Source organism: Zea mays, chromosome 3 (genome assembly GCF_902167145.1).
Source record: "Zea mays cultivar B73 chromosome 3, Zm-B73-REFERENCE-NAM-5.0, whole genome shotgun sequence".
NCBI classification, from domain to species: Eukaryota; Viridiplantae; Streptophyta; class Magnoliopsida; order Poales; family Poaceae; genus Zea; species Zea mays.
In genome coordinates this window covers 223,076,772-223,094,075 of record NC_050098.1, presented here as the reverse complement: position 1 = coordinate 223,094,075, position 17,304 = coordinate 223,076,772, and the positions used below count along the sequence as shown (strand labels likewise).

Below are 17,304 nucleotides of genomic sequence, written 5' to 3'. Positions count from 1 at the left end.
CTAAATGCTTATTGTGCAGGTTTGCTTCCTGGTTTTCATTGTATATTTACATTAAATATTATATTGTTTGCTGCCGGAATGTACAAAGCTAACTACAGTGAAGCAATGTAGCGGATAAGCTTGTAGTTTTAAATTGGGTAGAACGGGCTACCCGAACCCGAAAAATTTAGGTACCCGAAAATTTGGGCATCAAATATTATATTTTTTGCTGCCGGAATGTACAAAGCTAACTACAGTGAAGTAATGTAGCGGATAAGCTTGTAGTTTTAAATTGGGTAGAACGGGCTACCGAACCCAAAAAATTTAGGTACCCGAAAATTTGGGTACCCAGTATATAAAGCATGTGTTCGGGTACCGTTTCAAGATACCCGAAATTTAAAAAGCCCGAAAAACCCGACCTGAAATTTCGGGCTAGCTCGAATGCTGAAGTCTAGGTGACGGACATGCGATCGAACTCGGATTTGGTGGCTGTCTGGCTGGAGTGCTTCCACCAGGATGACATCATCATGGCCTACGATGGGAGGAGAATGAAACAATGCCACTGATATGCTTGTGACCGCTGAAGCATGATCGTGCAGCTGTAAAGCCAAATGCTGACGTGGCTGAATCTGAGAACAGATTTCTTTCCTGCTTTAATATATAGAAATTTCACACACATCGAGTCTGTAGCTATATGGCGATTTGGGTATTTGTCATGACCAAACAGAACGGGCGATGGACAGCGTTATTAATATCAGGAGCATGTAAAAACTATAGGGAAAACATGTCCATATACTGTGGCAGGTATGCAAAGTAAATATATGACCCGGTGTCGATTCTCTGACAGGTGTGCCGTCGAACGCAACGCAACGGTGTGCAACCTAACGCACTGCGAACGCCCGAGAGGTCCCTGTAAAATGTTTGATGGACCCAATCAGTGGTTTGGAGGCACCAAAATGCCTCAACCTATAAACGCCCGACGGGGCGTCTCCAGGAACGGTCCATTCCAGCGTCGCAAAGCTTCTCGGGCTCAGCTTCGACGGTCTCGACCACTTGAAGCGTAGTGACCAGTCGTCGTCGTCGTAGGCAGGAACCCAGCTGTTGCTGCCGTCCAGCTTCTCAACGAGCGCGAACGTGCCGTCCGTGAGAAGGTCATTCCTCGGGCACGCCGAGTAGAATGTAGCGTTCACGACACTGCCCTTCCTGAAAGTTGAGCTTGCGGGGACGTCTGAGCTGACATCTCCGAACTCCACCCCAGGAGGTGTGGAGTCGAACACAACGCCTGGGAGGAGTCCTATTTGCTTGTCCAACATGTCTGGGGGCTGAAAATTTGTCGGGACCTCTTTGTTTGCCACCATGGCTGTAGCAAGTTTCTGGAACTCCTGAATGTAGGCGCTCAACGTGTGGGGGCCATACAACGTCGATGCTCCCTGGCAAAAATCAATTTACTTGCTTGTCATTTATTTGAAATGACAATATATCTAGAATGAACTTCGCTGTTCCTACTGAACATATTACTAGGAAGATCACCAAAATGATGGGGTAACGAAATACTAGAACTTCTCTAACAAGCACCATGCGAACATACAAAATAAGGAAACAAAAGGACATTAACACTTGCAACCAAAGATGAAAAAAATGTAGAATTGTCCCTTTGTGACGCTAAATATAAGGGGTCCGCGGCGGTTAAAACAGCTTGCAATAATGCACCCAGGGGTCTACAAAACAGGATGGTTATTTTCAGTACCCCCTCCAAACAAATCGAAGAGGACCATGCAGTGCAGACCTATTATTGCTTGATTTCTAGAACGGCAGGGATGAGGGGAAAAACATGAAAACAGAAGGGATTGAATCTTAATGACAGTGCCAATTCAGCTATGCCCAGAACATGTTGCTACTAAGGCAGTTAAAAATGACATAATTTAATTGCGGAAGGGCCACCGAGCATCAAGCTAGCTATAGTTGTACCATTCTATATTATGTTCTCAGACTGAACATCAAATGAGCTGCGCATATACATACCTCGTATCTTTGGATCTCATATTCTTCAAAAGTTGTAATATACTGCGAATATGTATTTGTTAGCCCCGCAAGAACAACATGAATGTTATTAAATTCACCACTGTTGTCACTTGTAAGTACAGCTTTGACGGCATCACGTAGCCTCCTGCCAGCCATTGTTGTGAATTCTGAACCAAAACATAAACATAAGAAACACATCACATGTATTCTTTGCTCGGCAAATTTCTTACAAATGGGGAATTGGAATATTACCTCCAGGGACACACAAGATAGCCAGCTGGCCGATTCTTATGATCTGAATTGGAAGAATTGCAGGCTGCATAATAATAATATATGATCCAGCTCAGTACCAACAAACAAATTCAGTAAGCCAGACTTAATTACTTGGTTTGTAATTTACTTATCATCATGGAGTTTAATTTAATCGTGACAGGAGGGCTATGGTTCACAGCTAATATAAGAGAAATATTGTTTTTAAGATAATAAAGAAGTACAAGATGTAAAAAAAAACAAGGAGAAAGCTAGTAAAGCCCCACCGCCACTCACGAAAAGATCATTTTGGCAACAAATACATTGATACTACCTATGATTATGCTCTAAAAGAAAGCTTCAGATCAGTTAAAACTTGAAAGAAATGAGACTTACAATATGAATAATATTAAAGAATGTGATATCAGCCTATGTGGTAGTGATTTGATTAAGCAATACATGTTCTGTATTGATGGTCACCTTGGTGTCAACTATTAAATGAACTTAGGAGTTGCATTTACTATGAAAACTAGAAACTGTACAATTGTTGAAAAGAGGAAGACATACCGCCCAATCATATGGTTCCTTCATTTCACCAGTGTCTAGCAAGATAGGTTTTGGTGCTTGACATTCGACTTGCTCCTTCCCTGGTGTCTTAAGTAAGTTTCTTACTAATCTCCAGAAAGGGTTTCCCTGATAAGAGATGGTATAAACCAGTCAATACGGTGTTAGTGAAACTTGTCAAGGTCATTTGGTTGATGCGATCAACCTTGACATCTCCTTGTTTAAAGTCAAAAGCTCCAGGACCATCTGTGGTTCCAGCAGCAAAGGCAAACCCCATGGCTGCTGGGCATGTTTTCACAACTTGCTGACTTCCTGTACTTGTACGGACATTCACTTCAAGTTTTGAGAAATCTAGGTAAGTATGCCTGTAGTCAATTTTGCCTTGTATTTCTTCAGAAGCTGAACTAAAAAGATCTACAGCCTTTTGAAATTGCCTATTGCCAATGATATGGGTACTTTCAAATTCATCAGGATATCTGCAACACAACAAGAATTCATCATAATAAATAACTTCTTCCAGATATGAAAAAATATGAAAACCATAATTATAATGACTCATAAATATGGTGAATACCCTGGCCCTCGTCCATAGCATAATTCATTCTTCCCATTGCATGTGCTGTGATTGAAGTCACAAGGAAGGCCAGTGTCTATACAGAAAGTTCCCAGGACATTTGGACTAACATCACCACAATTTGACTGGCAGAATGCAGAAACAAATTTAGGTCTGTTTTGTTGGGTACTTCTGATACGCTTGGTGATACTTGAACTTGATAATCGCCGTCCACCTGAGGCTTCGTAGGATGACGCCAATTGTACTAAGTCATCAGCTGACGAAAAAACAATTGTACAGAGAGTAGTTCAGCAAGACCTAAAACATTACATTTCGATACAAAATATATGCAGAGCATGGAACATACTTATCTCATTTGGTTCAGGAATTATTGGGGAGACTCTTCTCGGAAGTCGAGAGGTCATGTGTGAAGATTCCAAACCATCGTGATTTACATGAGCTGCCTGTTTTGGAATGCCATTTTGTTCTGCCCAATCTTCCATGAAACGTGCGGCTGCTCCTTTGTTATCACCACTTATCAAAGAATTTGTACGACTCATAGATGTTCCATGAGTTGCAAACCAATTGAAACTCCCAATCGGACCAGACTCATCATCTACAAACTTGATGAGGGTCATTTCTTTATCAACATTGTACTTATACTTGCCTCTCTCTTCAGCGGGGTTATTTAGATATGCACTTGGGCTGCGATTCACACTGGCATCAAGGAGGTCACCTGAAAATCAAGCGGTCACAAAATATTAGTTGCAACTAGATCCCAGTAAAACAGCCTTCAGACAGCAAGTGGAACATCTAGCATGACTTCAGGATATTGATCACTGTGGGCTTGCCATCTGGCCAAACTCAAAAAGTCAATTAACCAACCAACCAGGGATAAGGTAGTAACATTGGGAGTCCTACTTAAAACTAAATGCAATTTAAATTAGAGGATAACTGAATGGATTTAAAAAATGCTAAATTATTTCGGTAGTGTTTGAGAAAATCTAATTGTCCCAGAAAGCAGACATAATTTTATACCTTTGTTCACATAGATTTTCCCAGGGTGGAGATTGTTGTGAGCTTCAACAATGCATTGCTCAATTCCATTGACAATCACATCAAATGATTGGCGAACAAACCCAAGTGATGTAACAATATAAACTACATACTGCAGATAACCACCAGGACCAGCATGCGTATGGATTCCACTGATAGCCACATTATTCTCATTATAAAGATCTCCATACCTGCCAAATTGAGGTGTGCATAGTCAGCTACACCATCATGAGGGTGCAAGAAAGCTTACATTTGCAAAATATATAATGATCCATCTAATCAACATTATGTCTTGACCCTGTTCAGTAGAATGTAAAATGGCTAAAGACTTTGCCATTTCTCACACAGTGTTGAAATGTAACTATCTCCAATACAAATAAAAATTTGGGATTAGTTCTTTTAGTGAATAACTCAAAAATCATTAAACAATTATATGAATGATACCCTGTGTGTGCAAAGTATGATGGATCAGGCTATACAAATATATGATCAAACAGAGAGAGGGAGAGAGGCAATTTTCTGATATAAGATTCAAGAGTGATCACTCTTACCTTGCTTTAAGTCTTTCAAGCACCTTTATAGTAACAAGCTGTGATGCCATGCAAGCATCAAGATTTACAAACACGACACGCTTGCCGTTAGGCTCAGCAACGATAAAGGCACGAGCCTTTAGCCTAAAGTGAATTCCTGATGCAATCTGCTCAGCATTTGCATATCCCATCATGTTAACGTCTGCTGCTGGCCCTGTTATGTCATAGCTCCCCATACCGACCAAATATGGTGAATCTGAAAGTGCTGGGCTGCAGTTCTGAAGAACGAGTACCAGAAAAAGGCATAGCCATATCTTGAACGAACTAAAACGAGAAACTTGGAAGCGCAAGGAAGATGATGCCTCCATAAGGAACCAGGGATGGGCTTGTTGATCAACTCATGCAAGTTGGATGTCTCAATAAACTGACAAATTGACTGCAGGCTGCAAAAGAAAATAGTTGGTATCTATTCTATTAGAAAAACTCACAGATCATAATGGAAGGGAGAGGAGGATATGCGTTATCCAAGCAAGTAAGAAAATGAGTTCATGTGATTTTTCTGGAACGTACCAATTGCATTTCTCCACATGAACACAGTATACTAACATACATGAGCTAATGTTTACCAAAAATAGCTGCAGATCCCTAGTAGATAAATTAAACAAAAAGTAGATCTCTGAATCACAGCCAAGAAGATATGTCGAGCATACAAAACGTTATTATTGGACAAAGTAATTCTACCTTATGAGATTCTGATGTAGACGCACCAAAAAAAATAGTTAACATGAATTTCCGGCAGCGGCAGAGGGGGAGTGGCGGTGGGAGTGGACAGATTTAGAGGGTGGGAATTGAGAGCCTGGGAGGCAAGGGGCACAAGTGATATCCTTGGAAGCACACGCCGCACAGGCGGGCACACTCGAATCTGCCCTGACTTCAGATTCTTGGCGTATACTATCACGCACCCACGGGAGATCGGCATCACAAGTCTAATCGGGCAACAAGCAACCGACGCTACACCAAATCCCACAAGCAACACCACAGCAAAGAAACATGGCCAGTCTGGTCACTCCCCCACCAAACAAGCAACGAGCCGACAGCAGCGCAGTCTAACCGTCATGGGCCTCGCACAAGCTAAGCTAAACAGTACTAGCAGCCTGTTAATACCGATAACAAGCATCTCACTGAGTAGCAAAACAACTGAACAACCTGCGCTGAAACCCTAGCGTGATTCACTGATTTGCGCACCCAATTAGCACCAAATCGGGGGAAAATAGAGCAAGGACGAGGGCAGGCCAGGACTCGAAAGGAAGAGGGGAAGCCAAAACTCACCCGTGATCGGCAAAATCCCTCCTCCCTCCACCCTCCTTCCTCGGATGATTCAGTTGCTGCTGCGGCCGCAGGGACTGACCGCCATTTATACCTCGGCACTGCGACACCCCGCACAGAACGCGACGCGACCCGCTGAAAATTCCGAGAGCGGGGGCGCCTCGTAGTCGTAGGACTGGGATGGCGTCCACCTTGTGCAGCTCCGCTGCGCGCCTGCTCCCCTGCCGCGGCCAGTGTACAATTATTTTAAGGCCTTAGGCTATCCGCACTCATACTACTCTATTTCTCTACCATAAAAGAAATATTTCATCCTGGTCAGTAAAATTCTCTACTCTATCCAACAATTCTCCGCGGTCACGATTACCCTATATATCCACCCTATACGTCCCTGGGCCCACCAGCAGCCAGAGCAGGCAGGCGCTGCTGTCCCGTCCCTGGGCCCACCTCTGCTCCGGCGAGAGAGAGCAGCAGCATTTAGCGTAGGCGATCACGAGCGCTGTATTTGGCGTCCGCAGTGCTGGAGAGAGAAGATAGAGTTGGATTTACAGTCACCGCTGCAGGCCTCCAGCTACTGCAAAAATCTACGGGTTCCATTTCCAGCTCTCCGGTGTGGGCAGCCTTAGGCTGTCTCCAGCAACGTCCCCTAAATTTTATCCACTAAAAAATATTCTCTATCCTTTACAGCACACTTTAAAAGATTTCATCCTCTATATCTTCTCCATCTCCAGCAACGTTCTCTAAATTTCGTCCTCTATATCTCATCCTCCATATTCTTTGCAACCATATTAACAGAAATTATCTTCATCATTTTTTATCGGATCAAATAAATTGATTGTTAGCATTTTACGAATTATTGCATATGTTCAACTATTTCGACAATATGGCAAAAAAGTAATCTGATTAACAGCATAATCAACACCTAGAGCAGACATCAACAGCACACCCGACCAGTGACACATTATTGTAATTGTTTGCTATATGATCATGTTTACTGAGCATTCATTATGTCTGTATACTGCTACATAGACATTATGTCGAACATGTGATATGCACTAGATGGGGATGGTGCTCCTGCGTGTACGTCTCCTCCAGAAGCATTTTTCTTCCTTGCCGTGCTCCTGTAGATGGCCGTGCACCATGGCGGGGAATGCGAGGATGACTAGGAGCACGGCGAGCAAGACGACCCGAGACAAACCTGCCACCGTCGTCGAGCACCGTGAGGTCCACCTAGTCATCGTCGTTCGAGCCGCATCGTCCCCGGTGGCTGCACGCCCGTCCTCCTCGTCGGTGGTTGCGCGGTCGTCCGTGCAGCCGGCAGTTGCGCGAGCTCTTTTTCTCCTTCTGATGAGTTGTCGTGTCTGCGTCCCCGGTGGCTGCGCGCCCGTCCTCCTTGTTGGTGGTCGCGCGGTCGTCTTCGTCCAGCCGGCAGTCACGCGTGCTCTTCTCCTCCTTCCGACGAGCTATCGTGCCTGTGTCCCTAGTGGCTGCGCGTCCGTCCTACTCCTCGGTGGCCGCGCGGTCGTCTCCGTCCAGCCGGCAGCCGCGTGACCTCTTCTCCTCCTTTCGATGAGCTGTCGTGCCTGCGTCTCCGGTGGCTGCGCGCCCATCCTCCTCGTTGATGGTCGCGCGGTCGTCCTCCTCGCCAGTGATCTGCCACACGTGCGACAGCACAGGGTTGACAAACACGGATAGCGGACGCACAGTAGCCTTCCAGGTTTAGCGGCTCCGGAAACCGACCTCTATTTTAGCGTTTGTTTTAGCGGACGTTGTTGGAGGCTTCCAGGACGGTGAGTTCCGCTACATATAGCGTACAGACTCATTTACAGTTCCTTGTTGGAGATAGCCTTACACGGACTGGTCTTCGATGATTTTTAGTCTCAATTTAGTTAAATAGGAGAACTGAAGTAGAAACTAATTGATTTTAGTCTCTAGTCCCTCATATGGGTGCTAAAATAATTAAAGGTCATGCATACGGAACTGACGTCATGCATACAGAACAAGAAAAAGGTATTTTCGGTCTTTATATGTTGTATATTTATAATTCCTTTAGTCTCTATCACCAAACATGATAAGGACTAAGGGCTCGTTTGGTTTCTTTAGTCTAGAAAAAATTTAAACTCTATAGCACAGCTGCTATACTCAGAGTTTTAGAGTGGAGCTGCTCTAGAGGGGAGCAATGTCATTGCCAAACACACCCTTAATTGATTGAGGCGTCTTTTAAAAAATCTTTAGAAGGTTAAGAGCAAATTTAACAATATAGCCCACAACGGGCTGTATAACCTTGTAGCCAACTAAAAGTCTAGTTATATAACAATGCAGGCTATATATTTAATGTTTGACTTATCTCTTCTTCTTACAAATTGTGTTGGATTGTGAGTAACTTGCTTTCGACTGGTTATTAGTGAGCAATTAACTTTTCTCTTCTCTCTGTTTTTTCTCTCTCTTCCACATCATCATAAATCTGATGTGGCGTGTTTACAGCCCGCCTAAATCACCTTATTATACTTGCTCTAAGTGAAAAAAGTGAAGAGGCGAATTATTCGTTAATAGTTTATCTCTTCACGACTTTCTATACTTATTATCTCTTAACTACATTTATAAAAATAGTTCCAAGATCTCTAAATTGTACATGCCCTTAGGGGAGGTAGAGAACCTGCAGGTCCGCTCTTGCTGCTCATGGGTCCCGTGTTGTATGAATTTTCGAGTTTTGGTTCAGCCCTAACGCTTGCGGAATTGCCTGCCAGTATGAAAGTTTTTGCCTTCGTGAAATGTTTTCTCAGTGAAGCACTTTCGTTCTAAAACGAGTCTTTAATTTACATTTAAGAAGTTTTTAAAAAAATAGTATGAACATTAGTGTTTTTAGTATGTATTTATATAAAATAGAGATTGTTTGGCTCATTAAGATGTGAGATGAAGGTTTTATTTTAGGATGAAAGAAGTAGTAGATCCTAAAAGTTGTGTTCGCAACTTCGCATCAACCCGTTTCGAACACCCTTGTCAGTCACCCAACTCGCATGCAGCACCATCTGCTCCTCCAACTACACGTCCTGTCTGCTGGCTTTTGACAATAGATCTGGATCTTGTCGAAGGCCACGACTCTGTGTGCCAAATTAATCATACTGCGTAAGTGATGACTCGTGCAATGCAAGCTCTGACAATGGGGTGTGTGTGTGTGTGTATGCTTCTCCTGAAACGGCGTTTGCTTGGTTACAAGTCCGGACAAGGTCCAGTGGGGTGGGGTGTTCAGCGGCGTGTGCTGCAAAGCGCTCTGATTTGATTTGGACGGCTCGTTGGACTGACTATCTCAGTCATCATCATCATTACCGGCGCGGCGCTTCCTTTGGCCTCCGTAGACGCTACGCAGGCGTTATTAGCGTGATCCATCTGATCTGACGTGCACACAGCCCGTCGCTCGCACGAATTTGTCGGATAACAACACACACACACACACATGGTGACATCTCCCATCCCGTCCGTACGTGTCTTCAACGATTCCCCCACCGGACGCATGAATGAGCGGAGCACACGCAGTGGAAGACTGGAAGCCCACCAAGATCAATCAAATGCGTGCAGCTGCCAACGTCCAATCATGAAAAACAGATCGGCACCGTCGCGACAGCAGCCACCATCCGTGACCGTCATCATTAATCACTTCCACACGCGGCATCTAGTTCGTGTGGCGCGCGCGTATGTGTGTGATCCTCTCTCGCGTAGGGAGTCGGTTAGGTTGTCGGTCCACTGCTGTGCCAATTGCCATCCAACAACGCGGATGCAGTCAATTAATTTTAGATTTAATTATTATACAAAAAACAATGTTACCGTTGATATCTATAATTAAATTTATCATAAAATAACATTACACGCTCAATCTCATAGATATCGTAAGTATACTAGCTAATATTACACGTTCAGCACTCTCTTCCATCTAATACTTCAAATATTCTAGATTACAAGATATTTAAGCGTTTTTATATATAACTCTTGCTACACATTTAGATATCCAATGTATTCAGAATTTCAGATACATACAAGGGCCAAGAGCGTCTCTACAAGTTTAGAATATCTTGCTAAATTAACATATCTAGCTAGTTAACAGAAGAAATTACAACCTTAAATTATGTCCTTTCTCAGCCGTCACTTAAAATAATAATAATAATTTATTGGTAACCCAATCGAACTACCAACCGGTTTTTTTAATGGTTTCCTTGTCCCTTGCCGCTTTCTCACCTGAAAACTATGTATTTTCTTAATTTACTCACTCGTCCAACTTACTAATAAAAACGACAGGCGGGGACTAGATACGGAGTTTCTCTCGACAACGGAAACATATAATGTGTTGTTTGGTTCACATAATTGTAATATGACAGAAGCACATCCCTTGAATCTAGGGGCCGTTTGGTTGGAATCGAGTTGCTCTATTCTATATGTGGTTGAGGAGCGAGCGGAGCTATCTCTAGATCGAAAATATTCCCTTAAGATTTGGGACGACATCGCTCATCCCATCATTCCACTCCTCTCTCTCTTTCTCTCTCTCTCTTTGCATTAAGCCCAAACAAAAAATGGAAGGATCTCACTCCGTTGTCATAATCTGGAATGGAGTCACTCTGCTTCTCAAATCTGGAATGGAACCGCTCCACTCTCGTGGCTCTAGTGTCTCTGTCCTCATGACCCACTCTCGTCTTGTCTATATTGTTGTGTTGGTAACTTTTTCCTTTGTTATATTTCCACTCAACTACGAATTTTGGTCATGTTTGTTTCCTTCCAGGATTGTATAACCACCTTACAAATTATACAAGCATCTAACGACCCACTTGTGAATTATCAATATGTAGGTATCTAGATTATATAATCCACTAAATAATTTGTGTTGTTTGTTTGCCTTTTAAATTATTTAAGCTAGATTATATAATCTTGAGGGTAAATAAGGGCCTGTTTGTTTACCCCCATGGATTATATAATCTGGATTATTTTTGGAAGATTATATAATCTGGATTATATAATCTGGATTATATAATCTGAGTAGTCCTGTTTGTTTACCCAGATTATTTGAATTGTTAATAGGATTCTTTTGTATGAGGAAGACAAGAATGCCCTCTATATTTGTACTAGATTGAAACTCATATATGAAAAAAAATAATTCAATTGACATTGGCAAATATTGCATTAGCAATATTATCACGGAAGGCATTCATGTCACCTTCTTCATCTCCAAATTGACTAGTACTAGGCGTAAAAACGATTCGGTGGATTATAATGGCAATGGTGGGTAATTTCTAGGAAACTTGAAAGGGTAGTGGGGAAGTGGGAAAAAAATAATCTGAAATAAGCACCTCCTCACTTGCTTATGGATTATCATAATCCAAGGGGTTAGATTATATAATCTGGGCAAATAAGCTGGACTGTTTGTTTGTCTCTTAGGATTATTTAATCTAGATTATATAATCTGGGGGGTAAACAAACAGGCCCTAAACATGGCCTTAATTATGCTCATTGAGGATATCCTTAGGCGTCACATGAACCATAGATGCACAAATCCATCGTCATTATTATTATAACACTAAATTTTCTGTCCCGTAGATTATAATTTAAATACCAACACACTAGAAAGGCTTCATGCTAGTTAAATCTAAGAGAGACCACAAAAGTTTGAAAGAAAATCCAATTTGAAAAGTCAGTGAAAGAACTTTTAATAGTTCGATTGCACGATAATTATTCCAGAAATGTGATTACACAACATTTTTACTCCTACAACCAGATACCAAATTGACGTACATCTTTAAATTTAAAGATATCGATAGGTGATCCATCCAATGGTATCTGCAAACAAACGCAAGCGATGCAAGTCCGTGTGTTCCGCGCCTTGTCGCCGCACCGTCGCATCCTACATGTGACGGGGGTGATGCATGCAGCATGCCCAGATAGTCGCAGGCGCACGGCTCACGTTGTCCGCCTCACGTAAAGGTCGGTGCCATCCTCTCCTATCTCTCCTCGCGCAGTTCCACTTCCCATTTTCCGCCTTCGTCCGCATCAGGGACACACTGCCTCCGATCCGCATGCGGCAAGATCCTCCCTCATTCTCCAAACATGAGAGGAGCAGAGGAGGAGAGATCTGGCACCGCCACTGATGCGGGAGGAGAGGAGGAGAAACAGGAGAGGAGCGTCGGCCTGATGGCCGGCCTCATGGACAAGGCCAAGGGCTTCGTGGTGGAGAAGGTGATGCAAATCCCCAAGCCCGAGGCTGCCCTGGATCACGTCTCCTTCCGGAGCATCAGCCGCGAGGGCGTCGAGCTGCATAGCCACGTCGACATCAGCAACCCCTACTCTCACCGCATCCCCATCTGCGAGATCACCTACACGTTCAAGAGCGCCGGCAAGTACGTCATACTCATGCATGCCCCTCTCCCCATATGGCCACATTCTGGTTCCATTTCATACCATACCTGATCTCTCACTAATACTAGTTCATGTATGAATGATGAATCCTAGGGTGATAGCGTCGGGCACGATGCCCGACCCCGGGTGGATCGCGGCGAGCGGCAGCACCAAGCTAGACCTGCCGGTGAAGGTGCCGTACGACTTCATCGTGTCGCTGATGAAGGATCTCGGAGGGGACTGGGACATCGACTACATGATGGAGGTGGGGCTCACTGTCGACCTCCCCGCCATTGGCGCCTTTACTATCCCGCTCACCACCGAGGGCGAGATCAAGCTCCCCACCTTCCGGGACCTATTGTTCTAAGCAATTCAGATATTTGGTGTATGAATCGATTTGTTTTCACACCATAATCAATGCTGATGTGGATTTGCAATATTTGTGGATTTCTTTATGTGGTCAGGGATTTTAAAGTTAAAACTATCTCACACCAATGTGAAATAGAGGAGTTTAAGCCTGCCCATCACAAAAAATCTAACCCGATGTAGCAAACGTGGCCCCTATGCATAACCTTGTTTTTGTGATTGGAATGATATACATACGTGATCAATAGAACTAGCATGTGTGCCATCATGTGCTAGAAAGGCTAATCTATAGCATCTCCACAATCAATTTCCAAAAACAGATTTTGGCCAAGATGAAGATAATATCGAGTTCAACGTACCTAACAAAATTTCTGTGTTTGGCATGATTTTAGAGTAGAACTCCGGTCTAGAATAAAAATTTTATATCCAAACACCTCAACTTCACATAAAATAATCTATATTGTTTTGGAGCTATATATATATATATATATATATATGGTAAGGCTATTAGGAGCACTAGGCTTCCATAGCATGTACGAAGCCCCAACCAGCTAGCCATGCATCACCGTAGCGTGCCCGCCAGCCCATAACCAGCCAGCCATGCACGGCGCAATGTGCTCGTGAGACCACCTCCCCCATGCGTCCATTCCTGGCATGTATGGAAATAAAAAAACTGATTTGAATGCTTTAATCATTCCATAAATATAGGACCTCAATAACAACCATGCAGCTAGACCCGTTGGAAACATATTATGAAATATACTGATACTAACTATGCTATACAGTGTATGTATTTATGTAATACGGTACGTTGCGTAAAAAATCAGTTTTCTGTTGCATGTGCACAAATTTGGATGACAATAATGTGCGTTGAGAGAAAAATGGATTAACATACATGGAAACAAAAAAAATCTGATATTAATGCTTTATTTTGTCCATAAAAATAGGATATCTACAACAGCAATGCAGTAGGCTCGTTGAAACTAGTTTATGACGTATACTGATACTAATTATGTTACATTGTGCGGATATTTATACAGCGTGGTACACCGCATAAAAATATGTTTCCTGGTGCATGCGCATAAATTTAGGATGATAACAATGCAGGTTGAAAGGAAATAGATTGGCATACATGGAAACGAAAAATCTGATTTAAAATGCTTTATTTTGTCCATAAAAGTAGGATATTGACAACAGCAATGCAGGTAGGATTGTTAGAACCAGTTTATGATATATACTGACACTAATTATGCTACATGGTATATATATTTATGTACTGCGGTACAGCGCGAAAAAAACTCCTATTGCATACACACAAATTTAGAATGACAAGAATGTGCGTTGAAAGGAAATAGATTGACATGTATGGAAACAAAAAATCCGATTTAAATGCTTAATTTTCTCCATAAATATAGGATCTTTCCAACAGTCATGCATCTAGGTTCATTAGAACCAGTTTATGATATACATTGAGACTAATTATTTTACACGTCGAAGGTATTTATGCAATGCGGTACGCTGTGTACAGAATTTGTTTACTATTGCATGCACACAAATTTAGGATGACAATAATGTGAGTTAAAAGGAAATGAATTGACATGCATGGAAACAAAAGTCGGTTTTTCAATGTTTTATTTCGTCCATAAATATATGATCTCTCCAACAACCATGCAGTTAGGCTCGTTAGAACCAGTTTATGATATATATTGATACTAATTATGCTACATATTGAAGGTATTTATGCATTGCGGTACACTACGCAAAAATCAATAAACGTTTATATAAAATATGAATAGAAATATCATAAAAACGTACTGACGTTGGCATAAACATGTATACAAAATAGTATAAAAATAAAGTCGTCGATCCGCCACCGCTCGCCGCCTAGGAAAGTCCGTCGTCGTCGCTCGCGCCTAGGGAAGGCCGACGTTGTCACGGGAGGGGGACGCCAGCGGGCGCCACTCCGCGGTGTGCGCCTCCGGGATTCGCCGCCGTGTGCGCTCCTCCAAGATCTGCCGCCGCTACTGCCGAATCCTACCACGCCTCGCGCAACCATCGGGCCTAGGGTGCGCCGCCGCCGCTCGTCCGGTTCGAGAGTGCCGTCGGTGCTTTCCCGCCCGCCATAGGAGCGTCGCTGCCTCGGCGTGCTACAGCTGCTAGCCCTCGGGATCACCGCCGCTCGCACGTCCGAGGAACCCGCCGCTGCCGCCGCTCGTCCGGTTCAGGAGAGCCGTCGGTGCTTGCCCGTCCGCCACAGGAGCGTCGTCGCCGTTCGCCCGCCTCGGCGCGCCACAATCGCTAGCCTCCGGGGTCGCCGCCGCTCGCACGTCCGAGGAAACCGCTGCCGCAGCTCGCTCGCCCGAGGGAACCGCCACCCCGCTAAAACCTAATCTCTGGCGGCCTGGGGCCTTTTTATAGCCGTCTGCACTTGGTGCGGCTGAACTGAACGGTACCGTTGGATAGGGCTTCCTCTCTCTCTCTCTCTCTCTCTCTCTATATATATATATATATATATATATATATATATATATATATATATATATATATATATATATATATATATATATACTTGAGTACTTCCTTCCCCATTTCAAAAATGTCTAAAATTAATCACGTATGTATATTGTGATTGAAATGATATACATACGTGATAAAAAAAGAACTAGCATGTGTGCCATGATGTGCTAGATGGCCAAGATGTGCTGTGTAGAGGTATTTACCCATTATTGCCACTATTGCGTACAAAATGATTCGTTCTTTCTTATTTCGACTCCCGTGGGCTGTACCTCTCTCTTCTCCTTCCACATCGGGTCGTGTCCACATCAGTGTCGTCGGCCACCTAGGGCCATGTTCGGTTCACGTGGATACGTTCCAGAGAGGGATTCATTCCAGAGAGGGATTGAGTTAATCCTCTCCTATCACTTAAACCCCTTGGGTGTATAATCCCCTTCAGATTGTAATCCCTGGCACTAAAATATTGTTCGGTTAATCCAGGGATAGAGAAAATACCAGCCTCAAAATAACTCAAAACAGGTGCCCTAACGTTCAGTACACATTTCAAACAGGTGCACTGAACATGCGATTTTAAACAACCACAATAATATCAAAATAAAAATTTTCAGTCAGCTCAATATTAATGCCTTTTCAAATAACCTGCACAATTATCTCATGGTCTGTTAACACTAATAAGTTGCAAAAGAATATATTTCCAGTGTATTAAACATGACGAGATCATAGATCTAGATAATGATTCATCTCACTCTTTGATAGAACAAGTACATAAAACTCATTGAGAAGACATAACTCGACCCCTCGAAGTCTAGAACTGTCATAAAAAGAAAAATGTCATTAAAATACATATCAGCAACTATAACCATTTAATTAAGCAAGGTAAACCACACATCTCACGGTAGAACAAAATTTACAATTTAGTATATGCCATATGACTCAATAAAGAGCAAAAAAACTAAGCTTTCACCCAAAACAAAAGAGAGAAGGCTGATATTGATACTAAGATATTCATCACTGAAATGCAGGTATGAGAAAGCTAATGGTCATTACTGAAAATGTATTCATTAGTGAAAATATATGTGGTACCACTATTCAGAAGCTTATTACACACATAGCATACATATTGCTGGTATGTAAAATTGTAGCAAAATACTATTTGCCTTCCAAGAATTGCAAAATACGAAATAATTGTAGCAACATACTGTTTGCTGATCTAAAATATGAAATAATGCAAGGTATGTAAAATTGAGTACGTAGTTAACCTTAGGTATACCTGCTAAGCCATCTCATCCCTCAACCACATTAATGCAGCCTCTCTATCATTATTACATGTACTCAAGAATATCTGTCGATTGTCAGTCCTTGAACACCTTATAGGATATAACATGTACCTAAAGGAGATGATATTGGATCCCAAGACGGTGGAAGTTCGTCTTCTCCAACTCGAACCGGTGCAGGAATAATCTAGAAATATAATAAATTTAGAATAAATGATTAAAGCTTCTATAACTTGTAGCAACTGACATTAATTTAGGTTTAGTAAGTAACGAAACCACTTACTACAATCAAACAGGTGTTGTAATGTTCAGTACACGTTTCAAACAGATGCACTAAAAGGTGCACTGAACATGAGAGTTGTTTATTATACTACAGTACTACAAGTCATCAAAAAATATACATGATTTAGAAAAAAAAATACTGATTTTATTCTTAGCGGCAAGTGTGCTTTCAGTGGAAGACAGATCTTCGCTCATCATGGCTTGCTCTATAATTTTT

At 42.6% G+C, this 17,304-nt stretch overlaps 2 protein-coding genes across 4 annotated transcripts; one reads left to right on the top strand and one right to left on the bottom strand.

Moving 5' to 3' along the window:
• Positions 1-603: 603 nt before the first annotated feature.
• On the bottom strand, positions 604-6,548 carry LOC100279713 (uncharacterized). 3 transcript variants are annotated; one of them, XM_008674493.4, is made up of 11 exons: positions 5,695-5,912; positions 5,524-5,598; positions 4,975-5,396; positions 4,406-4,614; positions 3,735-4,103; positions 3,389-3,644; positions 3,020-3,290; positions 2,818-2,943; positions 2,254-2,317; positions 2,002-2,168; positions 604-1,409 (listed from the first exon to the last, which is right to left on the bottom strand). In XM_008674493.4, exons 3-11 carry the CDS (start codon positions 5,319-5,321, stop codon positions 861-863), a joined length of 2,358 nt encoding a protein of 785 aa, XP_008672715.1. In that variant the 5' UTR covers positions 5,322-5,396; positions 5,524-5,598; positions 5,695-5,912; the 3' UTR covers positions 604-860.
• Positions 6,549-12,135: 5,587 nt separating this feature from the next.
• LOC103651473 (late embryogenesis abundant protein Lea14-A) lies at positions 12,136-13,090 on the top strand. The gene is made up of 2 exons (XM_008677102.3): positions 12,136-12,653; positions 12,766-13,090. Exons 1-2 carry the CDS (start codon positions 12,364-12,366, stop codon positions 13,016-13,018), a joined length of 543 nt encoding a protein of 180 aa, XP_008675324.1. The 5' UTR covers positions 12,136-12,363; the 3' UTR covers positions 13,019-13,090.
• The last annotated feature ends 4,214 nt before the right edge of the window (positions 13,091-17,304 follow it).

Bases quoted from the DNA above. Each gene is read 5' to 3' on its own strand.
- LOC100279713 (XM_008674492.2), bottom strand. From the start codon at position 5,321: ATGGAGGCATCATCTTCCTTGCGCTTCCAAGTTTCTCGTTTTAGTTCG. The intron at 2,944-3,019 runs GTTGATCGCATC...ATCTCTTATCAG, and splicing joins TTAAACAAGGAGATGTCAAG to GGAAACCCTTTCTGGAGATT. The intron at 2,318-2,817 runs GTATGTCTTCCT...ATTATTATGCAG, and splicing joins AGGAACCATATGATTGGGCG to CCTGCAATTCTTCCAATTCA.
- LOC103651473 (XM_008677102.3), top strand. From the start codon at position 12,364: ATGAGAGGAGCAGAGGAGGAGAGATCTGGCACCGCCACTGATGCGGGA. The intron at 12,654-12,765 runs GTACGTCATACT...GATGAATCCTAG, and splicing joins ACGTTCAAGAGCGCCGGCAA to GGTGATAGCGTCGGGCACGA.